A 22,477-nucleotide genomic window follows, 5' to 3' on the forward strand; every position below is an offset into this window, starting at 1 on the left:
TATGTCTGTAAAGCTTGGCATCTGGAGACTAGCTTCCTTTTTCTTACCAGAAGCAAGCCAGCACACTGCACAAGAAATGAGGAATGTCAAGAATGATATTAATTTTAAAATAATTAAACCGTCCCCAACCCTTAACTTCAGTATTACCTTGAGAAAATTCAAAACCAGAGCATGGAATATAGCAGTCAGTTTATCTACATCCTTGTAAATCTACAGGTTTTGGGTCCTTCCCCAAAAGGTGAGCAAGGTTATGGCCTGAAAAAGGAAAATAATGCAGGCTCATTCTTTATGAAACCCTTTAGGATGTGTTTGTTAAGTGTCATGGATGATGTAGCTCACGAGGATCATTTCACTGTTGAATAACCTATTCAGAGAAAAGGGGAACAGAAACCTTAGAAAAAGCTGCAAAATTCGCTGTGGAAAGTTTAAACACCACCACTACCACAAACAAAAAACCCTAAAACCAAAACCAACAAGCTCTTCTCCTCCTGCCCCACCCCCCCCCCCAAAAAAAAAAAAAAAACAAAACCAAAAGAAAAACAAACAACACCCCCATACATTAAAAAAAAAAACCAAAAAACAAACCCGAACAAAAACCAAACCAACACAGAAGGGGAAGGGAAAAAGCAGCAGCACAGGACAGAACCAGCACTATTTCCAACAGTGGTAATACTTTCATATAAGATGAAGCAAGATGTGTTTGTCAAGTGAAAAAGGATATAAAAATTTTAATAATTAAAAGGCATTTATGATTATTAATTTTATTTTCATAGCAGGTTCCCAGGATCTAGCTGAAAGAGAATAAATTTGGTCCACCTTCAAGAGTTGGATGTCTTTAAAAATAATTAACACTTTTCAGTGGGCAAAACTTTAATAACAACACCATAAAACAGTTATACAAAAATCATGTACACATTTTGACAGTTCTAAATAATACATATATATATATATATATATACTTTATTTTACTTTGTGGAAAAGTAACTTTTGACAGTTTTAGATTGTGACTGGCTGTAGCTGAAAAAAAAAAACAAAACAACTTTTTCTCCAAGAGGGCAGTTGGAAGTTGGACAGTCCAACAGATTTGTACCAAGGAACGTATTGTATGGCTAAGCCAGTAAAGCTATTCCAGAGATGATGATTGGAAAGTACACCTGATGTACTGCCCTGTATGGTACTGCTTTGACCAGGAGGAACAAGGAAGTGCAGACAGAAGAAACCTGTTTTTTCTTTCAGGGCAGTGGAAATCAAGCTACAAAACATGAGCCAAAAGCTGCAAAGTACTTGTGCCTGGAATATTTAATTGCCTGTGGTGGCTGCTGGAACCATGAGTTTAACAGGAAGAATTTAAAAACCAACTGGAAAAAAAACACCCCTTTCATTTCAACAGCATACTGTATTATCATTGACCAGATTACAAAATTCAAAAGAGCTAAATACTTGGGAGTTTGGAAAGGGGCTGGGGAAGGGGACAATGAAGGTGAAGAAAAATATATTTAAAAAAAAAAAAATTCTAGCTCCAAATGAATCTTACAATCTCAAAAAACCCAGACATTGCAATGACAATTGAAGTACCTGTTTGCCTTGGCTTAGAAACACCATTGAGATATTTCAGACGACACTGGTTAAAAAGTGACAGAAGCCTTCTGCTTCAAATTACAGTAATTTTTTTATTAAGAAAAAAGTGAAATAAACTGGACCACTAGGATTAAGATGCTATTAAAATACAACCACAACGGTCAATAAAATGAAGTAATTTCTTTATGTAGTTGTAAAGAGAGGCTCTTTTAAGTATGTAAGTGAACAGGTAGATGTACTTCCACAACACAGGAGTCCTTCCAATTGCTTAACCGTACCAGCCAACTGCTGATACAGCAGAAATTCTGTTTTACAAGATAGGTCTCAGTTTTGTATCAGAATCTCTACAGGTATTCCTCTCTATACTTCTTCTGGAGTTTGAGAGATAACAGGTTTGAGGGGGTTTTTTGGTTTTTGATTTGTTTTTAATTTTTGGGCATATGATAGTTAACGAATACACATGAGTAGACAGAAGTGTATAGATATCGCAGTTTTAAAAGGCATGTTTTTCCTGTTTGTCATACAATCAACATTCTTTTCTGAAGTCTTGCTTCTCCTGCCCCATGTTACATTCTCCACTATGATTTGCTATTCAGCCATGCAGACTTCAAACACCAATCCGTAGTTCAGCATTAAGGAATTTCCTGAGTCAGGTTTATTCATCATTATCTGTAAAAAGCAGAAGAGGGGGAGAGACAGGGTGAAAAGGAAAGACACGCACACAAGTGAAGCTGGGGTTACAAAAACTAGAAACCACAATTTCCTAAGCAATAATACAAGAATTAGCACTAAGTCACCAGTGAGGTAACTGTTACCAAAACTGCCTTGAAAGTGCTATGCGTACAAATACTGAACAATACATCATCTTCACTGGATGAGTGAATTTCAGAGAGTTTCATCCCAAGTTGCCTGCTTCAGTTAGAACAATCCTCTTAGGAAACAGCCTACCATTTGTATGCCAACAGCAAAGTGTCATTTAAGCCTTTTAGTACTAGTTTTAAAATATCCTTAAGGTGAAGTGGTAAAGAAAAGAAACTGGTAACACTATGGTTACCATTTTCTTCTTGTTCTACATTGCCAGTCCTTTGGACACTTGAAAAATGCAGTGCTACAATGTATCTTTCAAATTCTGTCACTAAATCAACACATTGTGGTTGAAAATGTAATTTTCAGGCACTTTTCTGTCATACTTCTATAATACAGCATGAAAACAACCTGGTACTGGTTATTCTTACTGAGTGGTTCTAAATCAGTAGCAAAAAAAAAAATTGGAAAAATGTAATTTGTATTAGAATTTTTTTGTAAATTATTGTTTTTAAAACTAGTCTTAAGACTTTTTTTCCTCCAAGCATTTATATATAAAAACCATAGAAAGCCATAATCTTATTTGAGCCTTTATTCACTGCTATTGCAATGTATTTGTAAAAGAACTGAAAAGATGCAGAAAGTAGACATTGGTTAACATTCATTAGAATATTTTTTTAAATTGAAATATATTAAATAGTGATTCATTGCACACAGTTCTAAAGCCAATATGTAATGCTTCTGATTTCTTTAAAAACAATTGAGATTTCAGATTTTTTTTTTCCTCTCCAGTAAAGACCTTCATCATAAGAAATCTAGAATTACACAACTGTGGTTATACTTTTGACATGAGATAAGAAAAAAACAAAGACATTTCTCCTCAACAGTGGTTTGTGTGGTATTTCACAAAGTGACTCAGAGATCTAGGAACTATCCATCTGCCTAGTAACCTGTGCTAAGCTCAGCAGGGCTCCAAAGCAACATAAATTCTCTTCGTGTATTACTGAGCCACCTGAAAACTAAGATGGACCGTGCCTCCATATCAAGTTCTTCTGAAAAATGACAATTATAAAGAGCCACATGAAATTTTTTTTCAGAAAAGTAGTGATGCTGCAACTCATTAGAGTTTTGTAAAGAACAATATTAATTTAGATTAAAAATTATTAATTCTCAAGAAAACATTGCTTCTAATTCTGGAAGTTTTATTCTAGATTTCCATCTTCCCAATCTGCATAACTGCTTGACAGAATCTAAATAATTATACTACACTTTTCATAAGGCATCTACTGTTACAGCTGACTGTATATGTACATACTGTTAAATCCAAGTGGTCAGCATCCCTAATCAAAGTTTGTAACTCTCTTTGCAGGAACAAAAACACCCTTTGTGAAAATATTCTTTTTATCAATGTAGCCAATCAATATAACAAAGCACAGATGTGTTTTAGCAATACATTAGAATCTATTGTATATAACCAAGAAAAAACTAAGACAAGCCTTAATTGTCAGGACACAGTGAGATCACCTTCTTGGTAGGCTCCGTCTGCCATCACCAGGTGAAGTATTTTGGCATACAGGTGTTTGTGCTCATTTCCAAGAATAGTTTGAACTATGGTGGAACAAATATCGATATTTTCATCTTCATCTTCATGTATAGCCTGGGAGAAAGGACAATCCACGTAGCCAAAATTAAAACTGGTATAGAATTAAATAGTTCAAATTTATGAAATGCAATTCATGGTTAAACCTGAAGACTTCCTCCTCTTTAAATCCACTGGTATGGTATTTTCTGTGTATTTTAGTGTGTTGAAACAGAATAAAAGACTAAAGAAATAAGCATTGATGCTAGTCACACAATGCAATTAGCTACTGGCACAGTAAACAGCCCTAGGTACATTTATCTTGTTTCTTAAATTATTTTCCGCTTGAGGTTATTCCACAAACCTTTATTTTCTCATAAACTTCAATGAATTTATCAAAGCCTATTTCCTGCTCCAGGTTATATCTCAACTCTTCCAAATGGCTGAAGATACTATCACATTCTTCGCATTCACTGGCAATCTCACCATCACTATTATCTGTAAAGAAAGAAAACAACAGTAAAAACACCTCAGTTTTCCTACATTCTTAATGTAGTTTCTGTGTCCCTGAACTTCATATTCACACAGACCTCTAAATGTAATGAAAGCAGGTAAGCTCAGGACCAGTAGATGATGTTGGCAGATGTTCTGAACAACCTGCAAGGAAACAGGAACAGTCCCTTTCTTAACAGCAAAAAAATTCTGAATCCCAAATGGGAAGCATCTAGCTATCTCTGACAGCTAGCCATAAGGGTATTCACACTGAAAGAAAACCCTGTATGGTCTTAGAGCAGACTTTGATTTATCAAAGCAGTATTAGTAGCTCAAGTTCCATATAACCATTTCACATATTCCTGAGGTGGAACTAATGCAGGGTTCAGTGGCTGTCCCACTCCAGGGAAAAGAGCTTTACCTTAATGAAGCAGCTGTCTTCTATCTGAAAATAAGGGCATGTCTATTAAGAATCAGTTATCTAACTTCTGCACTGAGATGCATCTTGTTCCATGGAGCAAGTCTAGAAAACTCAGTGCTAATTTAGCTAAAGTTCTTCATTCTTCTATGAGTGCATCTTTATGCCGCAAATTTACTATGCCAATTGGTGCAATAAGATATGACAGAAATCAAGATGATTTTGCCTATAGTCTACAGAAACCTTACAAATAGGTTTGTAACAGTCAAATATTAGGTAAGTTTAACAAAAAAGGGTCTATTTAAAAATACAAGATAGAATCCCTATGTGAAATCCTATTATAAAATGCAAACTGCTTTTGCCCAAGAAAAACACTTCCTTAAAGTAAGCATTCAAATTATGAAATAATTAATCTATCCAGGGAAAAAATACACAACTTTTTAGATTTCATAGCTTATCAAATCTGTAAGAAAATACATAGTATTGCCTGGTAGGTGACAGACTTCATGAGTTAGTATAAAAACTCTACAGCTTTCGATTCCTACATGTGACTAGTGTCAGGTATAATCCTGACCAAATCATATCCCTGATTCAAGTATCAACAATAAATTATTATGGAAATAAGAAGAAAAGTCATATATAGTTTAAAGACCCACTAGATGACTTCTAATCCTGTATTTAACTTCCAGATCTTGAACAGATTTGGTTTCAAGTTCTGTCTGTTTCCCTGAGTTTTGAAAGCCTTCCTCCTACCCCCAAAAATGAAACCTGCAATTCTTATGAAATGTAATGAATCTAGAAGGTGGGACACTGACACCAAATACAACAACACTTGCACCAACAACAGAATCACAGGAACAGAGAGTATTATATGTTTCCAGTGTATAACATCAGCACTATCAAATATGAAAGAAGATGGTATTATGCAAGTTTATTTTCCATAACATACTTATTGGAATATATTATGTAAATAATATTTTACAGGAATATTCACCAATTTTCAACTTGTTTAAAATTTTCTTCAATAAAGCAAAATTACACAAAAGCTATGGTTTAGATTAGTTATTGATTGTATACATATTTTCCTACCTATCTTTCTAAAAGCACTTCATTTTACTCCAGTAGTAAAATACTTATGTTTCAACCAGAATTTAAAAAGCACGACTGAGGCTTCAGGACACCACTGTGTGTAGCTAATGCAAAATGCTAAAAACAATAATATATTTTTCTGTTTCGTTTTTAGTTTGACTGCATTAATAGCTATTTTGGACCAAGGACAAGGTTGATAACTTCATGTTCATTTTGACTGCTTGTTAAATTACTAAATTGTAATGTAAGCTGGATCCCAGATATTCCAGTCACGTCAATTGCTATTTCTTTTTCCCCTCTTACGTTGCAGTCATGAATTATTCAAAACATATGACGTGCAGAGAGTCATCTTCCTTGAAAACAAATTTTAGGCAATTAGAGAAAAAATGACTTATAATAACTGCTGAATATACAGCCAACATTTAATTTGCAACATTCAATGTTGATTAGATGTTGACCTTAACATTTAGGAAGTCTACATATTATATGACTTTTTTTAAACTTCTGTACAAAAACTATTAATTAGAGCTTTATTTCATTGTAAATATACAATGAAAAGCATTTTTCTGTGTTCAAATTGTTAACATGAATAAATAACTTGTAAAACGTATAACAGAAATTATACCTGACTGCCATTCTTCATTAAGTGCACTTTCACTACTGGGGTTATTTTCATCTCCTTCATCCGGCTCTGTACCATTTGTGATGCATTCAATGACATTTGCCTTTAAAGTAGACTCCTCCTCTTCACTGAATTCCTCACTAGGCTGCTCCCTAAGCAGTTGCTCCATTGAGGCCTGGAGTTCCTGCAGATCCGTATCTGCCTCCCCAAACATACTAAAAGAAAGTGATATAGAGGTTACATAATTAATGCCTTACAAAACAAACCCTGTCAGAAGAGCTGATTTCTTTTGTTGAGCCAACAAACTGGAAAGTCAGTGTAAGTGGAAGAAAAGATGAGAGAAATATTTGTGTCCTCAGTCCAGTGTGATTACAGCACTAATACCACTATGCTGTGCAAGACACAGGGAACAAAGATGAGCTAAATGGATATTGGACTGCTTTGTAGAAAGATGATGACAGGTCCTCTGTTTGACTTTATTAGTAAGACAATTTCAAAATCTTTCTATTAGTGCAGTATTATAGAACCCCAGAATCCCAATTAGTGTGAAATAGTTACTGAAACTCAAGGAGTTAATGGTAAGCTTTTCCTTTTCTATCTCACCCTTCTAAGAGATTGTAGACTGAGAGAGATCTGGGAAGAGTTCTCTTTTACACAGCTCAAATAAGTGATGCCCAGAGATGAAGAAAGGTAAAGACCAGGTAGTGATCAACCTGAATTGGCATGGCACAACTGATGGGTAAGGAAAGGGAAAGCGATCTGCACAGATTTATTTTTTCAAGAATAGAACAGGAAGAATTTGATTTCATTCCACAGGGGAGCACTTGCTTGTCCAAAATAGAACACAACCAATAAGGCAAAAGCATCAAGAGAGCTGTGTAGAAGTAACAGGGTAGGATCTGAGTCATTTTTCAGGGCACTTTCTACATACATGTGGGACAATAATTTAAAAACAAAATCAAAAATGTCCATTAGGAAGACAGATTACTTTAGTAAATGGCAACAGAAATTGGTAGTAGGGGCCAACAGTACACATACATATCTTGAAAACTGAGGTGAGGGAATAAGGGCTGATTCTAAGTAATGGAGCAGAGAAAAATGTTGTGTGTTTTATGTTGTTGGTTTTGTTTGTTTGTTTGTTTTAAACAAGGAGAGGAGCTGGCATAGAATACCAAAGATGATTATATAGTCAAACCAGGAAAGAAGTGATTTTTGTAGTAACATTCTAGATACAGGGGTATGAGTTAAGCTCATTTTTAATCAAGGCTAGGGGAAAATATGTTTAAGTATTTAGTCCTAAAACAGCATGAAACCAGTTGACTTTCTTAAGCCCATGAACAGAAAAAGCTGAATATTCTCATAAGTGTTATTTAAGACGCAATCTGATAAAAAAATAGGCATGGTTTGGATACAAAGACATGAAAAGCTTCAGTTATAGCAGCAAGAAATATAACAATATTGTTCAATGGGGCTTAAATGAAAAAAAAAAAAATCAGGATGAGAAAAAAAAAGACAATTAATAGCTTGGTTTTCAAGTCCCTGGATTTGAACCAACATATTTATACATTACAAGGAGATGCTGGAAATAAATGAAAACTCAAATCCAGATAAAAATGTGTCTGAAGCAAAAATATATCACAATCTCATCAGAATAGATATATCAGATAATTTTATCCCTGCAGACTATCCAGGCTGCAGGGAACATTCAAGAGCCAGGGTCAGAATTTTAAGCCCCTGGAAGAACTTGAGGGACTTGAAGGACATCGCAGTACAACAGCAGAGGAGACAGATGAGCAAGATTCCCAGAGAACATGAAGAAAAGAAATAGTCAAGAAATCTTTATTTCTAGAAAAGTGGTAGCCATCAACTTTGATCTGCTTCAGCGGAATGCAAGGTGCAGAAGCCAGACAGAGTAGCATCTTGGATGAGACTTGGAAAGGAATTTCAGACAGCTGCTGTCTGGATGTAAGCAGTACATCCCATTAGGTTCTCTGGAAGAAGACTTGAAGTAAATGGAGATTCAATACAGTATTTTTAAAATTTGGGTAAAAACCTCATGCTGGTATACCATGTAAATGTTATTGATCTAAGATGCCTGTTGAAATACTCAATAAACTTGATATACTCACGTATCCTCAGAATCAGAGGGTCCTTCTTTGGCTTGCTCATCTTCCGTATCATCTATTTCAAGATTATGTTGATGCTGCACATCTGCTACACTGGGAACATCGACTAAAGTTCTACAGAGTTTGTAAAGATCCGGAAGAGAACATGTTCTCAGCATCTGCAAAGGTAAGAGAAAGTCTGTTTGCTAACACTGCTAAAGACAGTCTGAGCTTACAAAATACTTCAAAATGAAATTTTTTTTTTTTGTCCTTTCTCATTTGAGGGTCAATTTCAAAATAATGATGTGTCCAGCACAGATATCCTAATTGCTGCAAGTCGGACGTCTTGAATTTTGCCTCTCAGCTAAAAGCATTCCTTCTGCCTTCACAGTTACAGTGATTGAAAAGCTTTAAGAATGTCAACTGACATACAGATCCCCATTTCTGCAGATTTGTTCGTAACCTTAATGGCTATCTAAAGAAAAGGAATGTTGCAGTAGATAAATTATATATACATACATATATATATATATATATGCAATTGTTTACAATGTATGTCTGTCAATCACTTTTAAGATGACACTTTATTATTTCTCTAGGTTGGTTACTGTAAACAGTTACTTTTGTTTACGGTATACTTCAAGGCAGTTCCATAGTATTAGAAAGAAGTTCAAATTACAACTGTAATTTGTGGCAACAGAAATAAAGCAACACAGAAGCAAAACAGGTATTTGCTCAGTGATCCACCAGATCACTTAAGAAGTCTAAGAACCCCCCAAATTTACTAAATATTCATCATAGTGTTAATAAAACAAAATGTCATATGCACTAAGAAGTTTTACCAATAAGCCTCACCTGCCTTCAGCATAGCTCTGAATACATGCATGTTCAGTGTTTGCTCCTAATGAAACCCACTCAACTTTAATGAAAAAATAGTTTGTACCGGCACAGTATATTCATATACATGCTCAAGCATCAAACCTCTGTCAGCACATGGCCAGAATACTACTGACATCAAAGGAGTACCCACTCTTTTTGACCACTACTACCAAAGTAAAGGAACAATTAGAAGACTGACTTTACCCTGTCATTTGAAAGATTCCAGGTATTTCAAAAATGCTTCTTTTCCTATTAGCCTACTTCTGTTAGCATACAGAGCTGCCTACAGACTGGACACTACGTCTGCCCTGCTCCCTGCTAAAGGTTTTCTTAGTTTCTGAGGAAGAGCTGCAGATGACATATATTTGAAAAATTCCAGAAAATTACATTTGCAGGTACTGCAAAGAAGTACTGAAATTACTCTTGTTGCAATCAAATGAGGAAAGGAATTCGTTGTTCTCTTTCATCTAGTCTACTGCAGCAGCAAGAAAACACATCTGTTGCTTTTCTTCAAGTTCTCTGCTATTATGTAGAGCTCATCTGGTACTGCATTAAGCATTAACAATTCTGTTACAAATACAGCCAAAATACATGCCAAATAGGAAGTAACAAGGGACATACTGAAGCGGTTCACAATGGTACACTGAAGAACTTAATTATAAAACATTAATCTGTAAATCTGATAAGGGTACAAAGAATGTTCATCTGTCATCCATCTGCAGATATCTTCCCTACTTTATGAAGCTGTTTAACAACAGACTAACTCTTGAGGAATCAAAATTAGAGTAATGAATCCATTATGATGATCAGAGGACTAGAGCACTTCTATGAAGCCAGGCTGAAAGATTTGGGGTTGTTCAGCCTGGAGAAGAGAAGGCTCCAGGGAGACCTTACAGCAGCCTTCCAGAGCCTAAGGGGAGCCTAGAAAAAAGCTGGAGAGGGACTTCTTAGAAGGTTGTGTAGTGATAAGAGGTAGTGGCTTTAAACTGAAAAAGGGTAGATTTAGGTTGGATATGAGGAATAAATTCTTCACCATGAGGGTGGTGAGACACTGGAAGAGGCTGCCCAGAGAAGCTGTGGATGCCCCAACCCTGCAAGTGTTCAGGGCCAGACTGAATGGGGCTTTGAGCAACCTGGTCTAGTGGAAACTGACTCTGCCCACAGCAGGGGTTTGGAACTAGATGATCTTTAAGGTCTCTTCCAAACCAAACCATTCTATGATTGACTGAATGCAACACAGGTGTGCAAGTTTCCAGAGACCCCTTGTTACCACTGTTTCTCAAAATCTAGTTCTTCTTTTACGTACTTTGCACTTGAAAACCCAGGGAAGTATTTCACATCATTTAAAAAAGTCTGTTTCACCTATCAGTTCCATAACTATCCTTGAAGTATTTTAAATTAATATCAAAACCACATTTCATCACCCTGTGCTCATTTCACAGACCATGAGCTGCCACTCAACCTTCTGTAGCTGATGAGGAAACACCTTCAAGAAAGCAGTTAGTTCCACTGACCCTTTTTCAGTTTTCTGCTTCATAGCCTTTGCTAATCTATTCAGTGTTTATGATGGCAAGGTAGCAATAAGTCTGAAAAACTGTACAAAAGGGAGAAAGCAGATATCGGAAGTCAGGAATTTCCTCTTGAACTCCCTCAGTTGTATCTCAGAAGTGGTGGCATTCCTGCATGAGCACTTGGACACAGAATGCTGAATGGTGAAACTAAAGACTCTCAATGCTGCATGAGTCCTGCTGACAGAATGAACACAGGACACAGTCCTACTGCAGGGCAGACATGGTAAGACAAATACAAACACGTGCTGAAACAGTTATGCCATCTGTTCTGGCCTCATGCAGCCTCAATAAGAAAATAAGAATAATATTACTATAGAAAAACAAGTATTCTTTTTCAGTTTTTTAAACTTGCCTTCGGGTCATTCGCATCAAAAAGCCCTGTAGAAAGTCCAATCAACAATGAACTTTTGCCTTTATTTTTTGCTGGCGATATGGAACGTGAGCGAGGTACAAAAGGCTCCTCCTGTGAAGACTGAGCTGACAGAACCGGTGAGGCTGTTGGTACAGCTGTGGGCTGTATTACCCTCTGGAATAAGGGTTCAGGTTGCAGAGAGTCACTGGAACAAGTTTCTGATGTGGTAAAAGAGAGTCTGTTACAAATCTAAATAGATTAAAAACCCCAAGCTCTTAAGCAAAAGGCAACTAAAGTGAGTAAAACTAACTCAATTTCTGTTGTACAATAAAAACCAGAAATAATACAGTTATTTTGATTATTTTAGAAAATACATTATAACGTTAAATTGGCACATTTTAACTTTCTGAGAATATACAGTCCTCAGCTATAGCCTGTTCTGTTCTCATGCCTTCTAGTTTCTCATTAACCAGTCCATGCCTGAAGTTATGGTGTCATCCCTTTTCATCTGTTGCTTTTTACCTTATACTAGATTTCTGCAAAGCTACCTCAACATAATTCACCCAAACACAGGAAAAAAAAAGTTTGCTTAAGCCACCCATAGATAGATGCAAGAGTTTCACCAATGATACTTGACAGTATTGCCAATGTATTTTCTATTCTACTGTAAAATATGCAGACCTTCTGAAGTTACTTCAAAGACCTCCAAGAACAAGCAATTTTTCTATACAATACAAACAAAAGATTATAATTAGCAGCTGCCTAAAACATTTAAGCCAAGCTGCAGCTCAAAATTAATTTGAGATGTCTATAAACAAAGCAAGAGTTAAGTAAAATAATCAGATTTCATAACATTTAAAACAGTAGTTTTAAAAGGTCATAACACTTAGAAACTTTCAAGTATCAGTGTGGGCCACTGCGCCGTTTATCTACACATACTCTGGCTTTGCTGTTACAGGTTTTCTTCCCAAGCGGCAAAAATAACATCCACAATTTATCTTTGTAATCCATCAAAAATTTGTTTTTTGAAGTATGAACTAAAAAAAGAAACCAAAACCAGAAAACCTGCTCTTCTGGAATTGGTGAAAAACTGAAAACGGATGGATCAAATATTCCATACTGCCAGCTACAGTAAACAAAACAAGAGACCTCAACTGACCTTCTGGAGCTTCCTTTTGTGGCTGCACCTTGTCAGGCACTAGTTTCTGAGAAGCTGCCTCATTTCTTCTGTCATGTTGTGCCCTTTATAAAATACCATATCCAAGGGAAACACCATGTAAAGAGAGTCATTAATCTACTGAAGAAGTCACCAAGTGCAATAAAATTAACATGGCAGACAAGCCATAAAGCTGTAGCTAAGCTTAACATATTAGCTGATACATCTAAATCCTACTCAGTTAAAGGCAGTTGTTTGAACAGGAAAGAGAAGGCTAGAAGAAACAGAGTACTTACTCATCCTCCTTCTCTTTTACCCATACTTCATTAACAGTGATGGGAAATTTCTTACTCTGGTGCTTTTTATCTTCTTCTGTTTCTTGCAACATCTCTGTTTCCAAATCATCAAGCTCTAAAATTAATAAAGTCGTACACCCCATTAAAAATTAATCCCAACCAAACAAAAAGACAGGAGAGACTGCACATCTTAAGATTACATTTAAATCCTTCAGCTTTAATAATTTTCTGCATTTTGTAGAGACAACTGAAGTTTTGTAACCCCAGAGCTAAAGGTTTGCTTCTGATACAAGAGAAGCATCTTAAAGCTCCAACGAACTATGTGTTCTGAAAACCTCCGTAGCATTCATTCCCTTAGACATCAGCAGAGTGCTGGTATCACCTAGGGGAAAAGATTCCATCACAATTGATGGGAAGAAACAAACAGAAAACCCAACAACAACAAAATTGAAGCACTTTTAAATTCCACTTGTATTCTAAAGAGTTTTCTATAAGCACACAAAAAAGGTTTCCAGAAATGTCCAACATAGGCTAGTGAATCAAATTACAGCAGGGGGATACCTAACGTGGGCCTGCCTAAAAGGCATTAATAAAAAACTGTTCATTACTTACGGGAAGATATAAAAGCATAAAGGATCAGTACTTCCCTCATCAAATTGGAAAACAGAATGTAATTATTAATGAAATTACCTACCATTCAGCATAATAGGTTTGCTCTGCACCTGGGTAGGTCCAGCTCTTTGAGATTCTTCTGGTACAGTCATGTCAGACACTGTGACACCAACTGGTACTGAAGCCTGAGCTTCAACAGGAGGAAAAGCTTTTTGTTCCTTCTCCTCTTTTACAATTAAGGACTGGTGACCTCCTTCAACAAGATCTGCAGTACCTAGCACAAAAATTATTTTACTGTTTAAGCAGTGCTTTGACACAGTTTGATAATAAACTATAATGTGATTACAAAGTAAGTTGAGGATTTTTGTTTTGTTAAAAGAAAACAGAATGAAAAAGTTTGCAAGCTTTCATTGTAACTTACAAAGAGAAAAGTTAGAAATATTAAAACTTGAGTTTTACTCACTACATTATCATAAATACAAGTTTATACTTGGAATAAACATAAGTCCTTTGGTCCTCGGAAAGGATAAAAAGCGGGAGCTGACCACAAAATAATATCCACTGATACAGTAAGTCACATGCTAACAAGAATGTTATAGGAATTATCTAATACAGAAGTCAGTTGATGACATCCTTTTAAAAAAAGACTTGTTTCCATCAGTAAGAAAAGTCCAAGATACCAACAAAATGAAGATGCTTCCCTTTCACCACATCCTTCTTAATTTCTTACAACTTCACCAAGTTAGAAATATTTTGGTGTCTTCCAGAATCAGCTTGTGCTGACATTTAGAACTGAGGGAACACCCCACCCAGAAATGGAAAACAAGAGTAGAGGGTAAAATATGCTTTTATGACTTCAAAATTATTCTTGATAGACAAACTGGTAATCTGACACTTCCTACACTTGCAGTGCAGATAATTAGCAGCTGTGCTTACCATTTATTACATCTAGTTCCTCAAGTAAGTCGGTTTGCAGCTGCAACTCTGCTTCTCCTAGGATCTTCAGGACAGAATCAGTAGGGCTTTTGCCCCAGACTTTCCTGTGGGGTTCACCAATATCTAACTTAAGTACTTCTCCCAGAGTTTGACCTGTTGAGACACAAACACGATATAGAAATATTTAGAAATTAGAAACTTTTATTCACATTCTATATAATAAACAAAGAAACAACCTCTACAAACCTAAAAACTACAAAGCCAGAACTCATGTCACCTCCCCCCAAGTCAGACAGCCTGAAGACTGTGCTTGAAAGTCTGGAGTTTTTCTTCTGCCAATTCCATTGAATAACAGAAGTTATCCAATGTCAGTTAATGTCTGCAACTTAATAGCAGCAGGAGATCTTTCAGTAATTCAGGAATACAGTATGAGAAATGTTTAAAACTAGCATGATGATGGTCTTGACTTTACCAGAAATGGTAAACTATAAACTCTCTTGTCCTGCTACTCTTTTACATTTGTTTCTGTTATTTCTCCCTCCAAGGAAAACAGAGGATACAAAGCAACAAAGGAAAACAGAGCAAAAGAAGTTTCTTGATCTTCTAACATTTCAGCTGTGTAAAACTACTGTGCTGTGAAGGACGTATTTCACATTCTCAATGATTATTTATTTCTACAGTGAAACAGACCCTTAATAACACACACTGAAACCAGGAAAAAGGTCTGCCACCTGAAAGACCAGAGAAGGCAGACTGAAAATTTGAAGACAGGCTTGACATAAAAAGAAAACAGGAAAAAAAACAAACCAAACCCAAAAAACTAAGAAGGACACAATAAAAGTAACAGATACAAACTGGGAAAGCCCTCAGTTTTTACTGTCCTAATAATAATACAAAATGATATTAAAGTTAAATAAGAAACTTTAATCTATCTTAAGTGCTTTTATTCTTTCTGTTAAATAAGTGCCTATTTAAAAGACACTTAAAAAGAAAGCTCAAAGAAAGTAGCCACGCTTTTATTTAGGTAACTATTTGTTGAAATTAGGAATTTATTTGTTGAATCTCCTGCACGCCATTTAATTACTCAGCCTGTGCCTTATTCCTTATCCAAAGGAACACACAACCACCTGTTTTTCAGAAGCAGATGACACACAACTGACAACAAAATGGTAATAAGAAAGAGTACTGGCTTTATAAAACCAGACACTACGCATGGTAAACTGATCTAGTCATGTCATGGTGACAAAAGAAAAAAAAAAGTACTTACGATCTGTTCCAGAGAGAGAATCTTCCATTGATAGCTGAGTTAAAGGAACTACCAACTCCGATGGCTCAGGTTCCCATTTTTTGCGATCTCCTAGAAGTGCATGGTCACCTTCTTTTTGTTCCTTACCATCTTCAGACCCAGCTGATTCAGAGGTATTTTTACACTCCTTTTTTCCTTTCTCATCTTCTTGAGCTTTAAGATTTTGATTTAATCTTCTCAGTATTTCTCGTTTATTCTGAAATAAGGGGCAACATGTATCACTTAAATAGTACCTTTCTTAAAATGAGAACTATATCAAGTGGAATACGATTTGACATACTTGAATTGCAAAATCTGCCTTTTTGATTTCTTCCTCAGCTTCCTGGATAGCCATTACATTTTCATCCTTTAAGTCGAAGAAGCATGAAATAAAATGTAAAAGAATGTCAGAAAAAGATAATATTGAGAATATTAATAGACATAATAGGGAAAAATCACATCTAAAACCTTTTCATTGACAACTGCAGATAGACTGAGACAGAATGTATATTTCTGTTTTTATGGGATTTCCCAAAGACAGAATTTCAAGGGCAGCTTCAGTCTTTGGGCCATTCACTATCTGAAAGTGGTGAGCAAATGAATCAGACTCAGTTTAAGCAAATACGTGAAAGTTCAGAGCATGAAACACGTAGAGATAAAGCTACATATGACCTCTACAGCAAGATGTCATCAAATTCCAATGCTAGAAATGAGTAATTCTATAAGAGAACAGAAAAGTGGCAGGGACAGAGTCAAGGAACACTTGTAAAGAAAAGCAGAAGCAAGAAGCGACAACTTCAGTGATATGTAAAACAGCCAAACTAAAAATTGAAGGCAAAAATGTAGAACTTATAATCCTTGTGTACAAGGCTTGTCTTCTGCAGTTGCTCTGTGTGCTAATTTGTAGTCAGGTATAGTCACCATCTTGCACTACTGTAAGACAAACTATCCACATGGAAAAAATACTCTAATGATTTAAGTATTTGCCAAAACATGGTTTATTTCTCCAGCTGTCAACTGACATCTTTCAGCATATTTCATTTTACATACACTATTTAGCACTAATATTCCTATAGTCATAGCCTTCAGTGTTGCATACAGCACGCTACACTGAAATCTAGAAATAGCTTAGGTAAAACCACAGAAGTTAGCATTCAAATTAACACACACTGTGTTAAGAACTCAAATTACACAAACATTCACTAGTATGCTCCTTTTCACAATTATTACTTAAATCAAATGGTGGTACTTGAGGTAAATGTGTAAGCATTTACAATATCAGGACCCGATAAACAGAAATTAGGAAGCCTCTTATAATGTTTTAGACAACAAGAAGAGACAACATTATCAGATTCAAGTCCCTTAAACTTTATATTCTGTTATATTCAGTACATACTTTCAAACTCACTGAAAACAAGAATTAATATAAAATAGTCTTATTATTCAAAATTTATTTTCTCACACCAGGTTACAAATCCCCTAATTCTCCTTTTCACAAGGCTTATGAAAATGCTGATATCTTCTTCCACTAATCATGACTGCTTTGATCAAAATTGAAATTGCAGCCTAAGGTTCATCATACGCCATTTTGTTAAAAACTGACTGATTTTGAGTTTTGGTGTACGGATGTGTTTCAACAGCTTCCAAGTTTTGGTTTCTTTATACATGTTTTTTTCCTTTCCCTAGTCAGAAACAAGTATCCTTAACAATTTTTTTCCCTACCTAATCAGTATTTTTTTTCCCATTTTCCCATTTATTTTACCCTCTTAGCAGAAGTACCTACCACACCCACTTCCTTCAAAGCAGAAGTCATTGAGATGACTGGTGTACTGGGCTTCACTGGAAGCTGTGGCTTAGGAAGAGCTGCTCCAAGCTCCTGTTGTCCATGCACAGGACTGTGTTCTGAAGCTCCCACATGAAAAGGCACATTAGGACTCTTTACCCCTTTTGCTATCAGCTGTAGAGATTCAATTAAAAAAAAAAAAATTCAACAAATTAACTTCAAGACTTTGCACATGAAACACAGTATTATCAAATAGGCTCATGTAAATCTTAGAAAAGGACAATAATGCCACACATTTTTATACAAAAGACAACTGCCAACCGTACATGTGAACTATTTCCAGTTTATCAGCTTCACAACATCCTGCTTTTTGTAGTGATATATATTACTAGTTGGACTTGTCACTCCATAGCATGCAGAAGCAAAAGAAGATTAAGTACACTTTGGTAAGTTACAGATCATTAATAAAATACTTAAGGTAATCCTAGTGATTCTTAGGTTTGATGTTCTTAAATTCTTGAACCAAATTCTTCATTTAAGTATACCTAAGATTAGGTTACTAATGAGGGAATTCTGACTGACAGATGCTCTCCTCAGTTTCAGAACATAAACTAATTATTTAAGCTTGAAAAAAAAAAAAAAAAAATCACACAATGAGATTTTAACTATACAAAGATATGGCACTACATACTTGGACTGTGTGTAACAGATTTATTTTCTTACATGTTCTTCCCAGGCTCTTTTCTCTCTTTCATATGCTTCCTTTCTCTTTCGCTCTAACTGTTCTTTCAGAACTGCAGCTCGGGCATTTGCTTGGGCCTGTAGTAAACAAACAAGCAAAAAAAGGCCAACTTAAAATAATGTAAAGCATTAGTACCTAATTCCATGGAACATTTTAAAAAGAAACATTCTTGGATTACCTCATGTTCCTTCCTCTCACTTACTACTGTATAGACTATGAAAGGAGGACTCCATTGATAATTGAGATCACCACACAAGTATAACAACAGATCTCCTATGTGGAAAATAATGGCAACTCAAAATGTAATTACAGCTCTTGATTTGCACAGTTATATTTTTACTGTACATAGTAATCTTAAACAGAGTAATGTAAAATTAGAATATCTACTTCAAATTAGTTTTGAAGCCTAAATGCATTAATTATAAAACATTACATGTTCAGTTTAAGCTTTACATACTTACTCAACATAAACACAAAAAACTTCAGTTGCTGTTTCATCCCTAGTTTTAAGGTTAGGCATAAGGTTAGCTTGGTTTTACACTGGCTCTTTGAATATGATGGGGGAAAAAAAAGCAGAGAACTCAGTAATACTTGCTATACATCATATGGTAGACACAGTTATTGACAAGAGAACTCCACAGGGAATAAAGTTCCAACCAAATGCTGATTTCTGCAATCACATTTGCTCAAATGTACTTCACCACAGGGGTATATTGCCCACTTTCCAATCCATACGTAGCCCATGTCAACACATGTAAGGAGTCTTGCCTTCTTTTATTCTTTTAACTAAAATAAAGTTGTTGCTATTTAAGGTACATCTTCCTTTCCCCTTTAGTTTTTAAGGGTTATCTTAGTTATACCAAATTGCCTAAAGAACTAAAGCTAACCTAGAGGAAAACCTCAGAGAGAGTAAAAATCCTTGATTTGCTATGTTATGTCACAACACATTTGAAAATTACTGAAATAACTCAGTTGAACAGAGTTGCTACCTCAGTACAGTTAAAGTAAAAAACTCTTGTGGTGGATGTATGAACAAATTCTTGATAGTCAAATGAAATGTAAGAAACTTCGTGAGATATGAAGCACATCTTTATTGACGATTTAGATGAGGGGATTGAGACCATCATCAGCAAATTTGCTGATGACACCAAGTTGGGAGGGAGTGTCGACCTGCTGGAAGGCAGGAGGGCTCTGCAGAGGAATCTGGACAGACTGGAAAAATGGGCTGATTCCAATGGGATGAAGTTCAATAAGGCCAAGTGCCGGGTGCTGCACTTTGGTCACAACAACCCCCTGCAGCGCTCCAGGCTGGGCGCAGAGTGGCTGGAGAGCAGTCAGACAGAAAGGGACCTGGGGGTACTAATTGACAGGAAGCTCAACATGAGCCAACAGTGTGCCCAGGTGGCCAAGAAGGCCAACGGTATCCTGTCCTGTATCAAAAATAGCGTGGTCAGCAGGACAAGGGAAGTGATCCTTCCCCTGTACTCTGCATTGGTGAGGCCACACCTGGAGTATTGTGTTCAGTTCTGGGCCTCTCAGTTCAGGAAAGACATTGAAGTGCTGGAGTGGGTCCAGAGAAGAGCAACACGACTGGTGAAGGGACTTGAACATAAGACCTATGGGGAGAGGCTGAGGGAGCTGGGGTTGTTTAGTCTGGAGAAGAGGAGGCTTAGAGGTGACCTCATCACTCTCTATAACTACCTGAAGGGAAGTTATAGCCAGGTGGGGATTGGTCTCTTCTCCCAGGCAGTTAGCAATAGGACAAGGGGGCATGGGCTTAAACTCTGCCAGGGGAAATTTAGGCTGGATATTAGAAATAAATTCTTTACAGAGAGGGTGGTCAGGCATTGGAATGGCCTGCCCAGGGAGGTGGTGGACTCGCCGTCCCTGGAGGTTTTTAAGCTGAGATTGAACATGGCACTTAGTGCCATGATCTAGTAAACAGACTAGAGTTGGACCAAGGGTTGGACTCGATGATCTCTGAGGTCTTTTCCAACCCAGTCGATTCTGTGATTTAGTGAAATCTGAAAACAGGAAGTTCCATCTCCTCCCTCCCCACAATTACCTTCTGCGCTTCTATCTTTTTGCGTTTCAGTTCTGCTTCCTCACTTGATTCTTGTCCATCAGAACTGGCAGCATCATTCTGCAAAGCAAGAGTCCTCAAAGAATTATTATATAATTAATTCATGCATTGAAAAGCTGAGCAATCTAAGTGACTACTCAGACAATTTAGACAAACTCTGGACCATATTTACTACACAGATTTTCTCTCAAATTAAACTTTTTGAAACAAGTAAATGGGTTGCTTCCAAGGGTGCCTTGGATTATTCAACAATAAGAAGTGCTTGTTCTGAATCTACTATCTACTGTTGTATTATGAAAAGATTTTGAAAAGTGATGTTTAAAAAAATGTATTGATTAAATTGAGCTCATGCCAGGAATTTCTAACTTTAATACACATCTACAGAATGTATGAAAAGAATTGCTTCATACGTATTCTGTGTGAGCATTGTTGAAAAGTGAATTCGGAGAAGTTCCTAACTAAAAGCAAACAAATGCAGACATGCTAGTGCTTGAGAAACGTATATGTCAAATTCAGATGTAACCTTATGTTGTCTTGTTTTTAAAACACTGTTAGTTCACAGGCACTGAAGCTGCACCCCCAGCACTGAAACAAACAAACATATTTTGCATATTCTGGAAAAAGAGACAGAAGTACACTAAGTGTGGAACAGAATTAAATGTCAAAAATATATGTCTCTATATACAACTGCCTGTGAGAAAAGTCTTCCTGCAGGGATAAAAGAATACATCTCACAGCCAACTTCCATAAGTATTTAAGATTTTTCAAACCAACCTTTTCTCCACGAAGTTTTGCTCTAATCTGCTGACGTTCATTAAAGTTTTGTAGTCGGATCTGTCTTAATCTAGCCAAATATTCCTGAGGCAAAGAAAGGAAATAAGCTTCAGCTATAAGGAAACCATCTCCGGTATTGTTAACTTAAAATACATAAGATTCCACAAAAAAATAAGATGGGTGAGCCCCCTCACCCCCACTATTGCTGTCACCATATTTGCATTTACTAATCTGCAGGAAAACCCTCACCTAATGAAAATAAAGAAAACTGCAATGTATGTTTCCCAGTATTAAGCTTTCACTACAGTTTACATCACTGAAGGCTTAGGAATCTTTACCTTTATCACAACAGGATTAAGATACAGAGAGTCATATCTACATGTATGCACATTCAAGAACCTCTCTGAAACAGGCTGATATAGATAATAATTTTGATGATTTAAAAAAACAACAAGAACAAACCAAACAAACAAACAAAAAAACCACACAACAAAAAAAAAACCACACCACACACGAAAAAACAACCAACACACCCAAACTCTTTATACAATAAATTATTTCTTAAGAATTTACAGTCCTTTTATTTTGTTACACAGATGGACCATGCAGGGAACCAGGCACAGTCAAGGTCAGCGCTATTTGTGCAATGAGCAAAGTGGTAAACATGCGGCAAGCATACCTCTTCCTCCTTGTTTCTGGATTTCCTTCCTCTTGCAGAAATCGACCTGCCTCCATAGATATCTGCCATGTTTTGCAGTGTACCCTGTTTGCCATTTAATGGTATCAAATTTAAGGTGGCTGGGGCAGTAAAATTATCTGCTTTATCTAATAACTGTTCACTTACAAGAAACCAAATCCATCAATAATCTGCAGTTGTTCTGGAATTAATCAATAATCCCTTTTCCCTTACACTAAACATATGACAGTAGTAACTAAAAATCCAGAGTAGCTAAAGAGAGAATATAGTTGCCCACTCCCTGTAATTCTGATTTTCTCCTGCTATGTTAGAAAGCCTAAATTCTGATGGGCACGAGTTTTTCTACATCTGGTTTATATACAAATTGTGGCACAGAATTGGCATTTCTGCCATTGTTGAGCCAAGCCTAAAGTAAAAGTAGAACCTTAGTATATTCTTAGATTAAGCTTTTCCACAATTATGACTTTTTAAAATATACTACAAGTTGTAAACTCAAAAACCTAATAAAATACTTCGATATACATATTACTTCAAGCAAGCTATGTTAAATGCCTAGTACGTGTGCATTTATAGGGTATAGCCTTGGTTAGTGTGATTTACCCTGAATCCAAAAGGATTCAACAT

The 22,477-nt window shown here is 36.3% G+C and overlaps 1 protein-coding gene across 1 annotated transcript in view; it reads right to left on the minus strand.

Moving 5' to 3' along the window:
* Positions 1-852: 852 nt before the first annotated feature.
* Positions 853-22,477, minus strand: part of NEK1 (NIMA related kinase 1) — a 46,780-nt gene continuing 25,155 nt past the window's right edge. Inside the window, exons 19-35 of the mRNA XM_082051861.1 lie at positions 21,836-21,919; positions 21,157-21,240; positions 20,365-20,442; positions 18,281-18,376; positions 17,558-17,731; positions 16,076-16,141; positions 15,757-15,991; positions 14,490-14,642; positions 13,636-13,827; positions 12,942-13,056; positions 12,649-12,731; positions 11,490-11,707; positions 8,712-8,866; positions 6,586-6,797; positions 4,326-4,459; positions 3,907-4,039; positions 853-2,247 (exon numbers count right to left, since the gene is read on the minus strand). Of these exons, the coding sequence (XP_081907987.1) occupies positions 2,234-2,247; positions 3,907-4,039; positions 4,326-4,459; positions 6,586-6,797; positions 8,712-8,866; positions 11,490-11,707; positions 12,649-12,731; positions 12,942-13,056; positions 13,636-13,827; positions 14,490-14,642; positions 15,757-15,991; positions 16,076-16,141; positions 17,558-17,731; positions 18,281-18,376; positions 20,365-20,442; positions 21,157-21,240; positions 21,836-21,919 (2,226 nt within the window). The 3' untranslated portion in view covers positions 853-2,233. The remainder of the gene's footprint in view (positions 2,248-3,906; positions 4,040-4,325; positions 4,460-6,585; positions 6,798-8,711; positions 8,867-11,489; positions 11,708-12,648; positions 12,732-12,941; positions 13,057-13,635; positions 13,828-14,489; positions 14,643-15,756; positions 15,992-16,075; positions 16,142-17,557; positions 17,732-18,280; positions 18,377-20,364; positions 20,443-21,156; positions 21,241-21,835; positions 21,920-22,477) is intronic.

Source organism: Streptopelia decaocto (genome assembly GCF_964273445.1).
Source record: "Streptopelia decaocto genome assembly, chromosome: 4".
NCBI lineage: Eukaryota > Metazoa > Chordata > Aves > Columbiformes > Columbidae > Streptopelia > Streptopelia decaocto.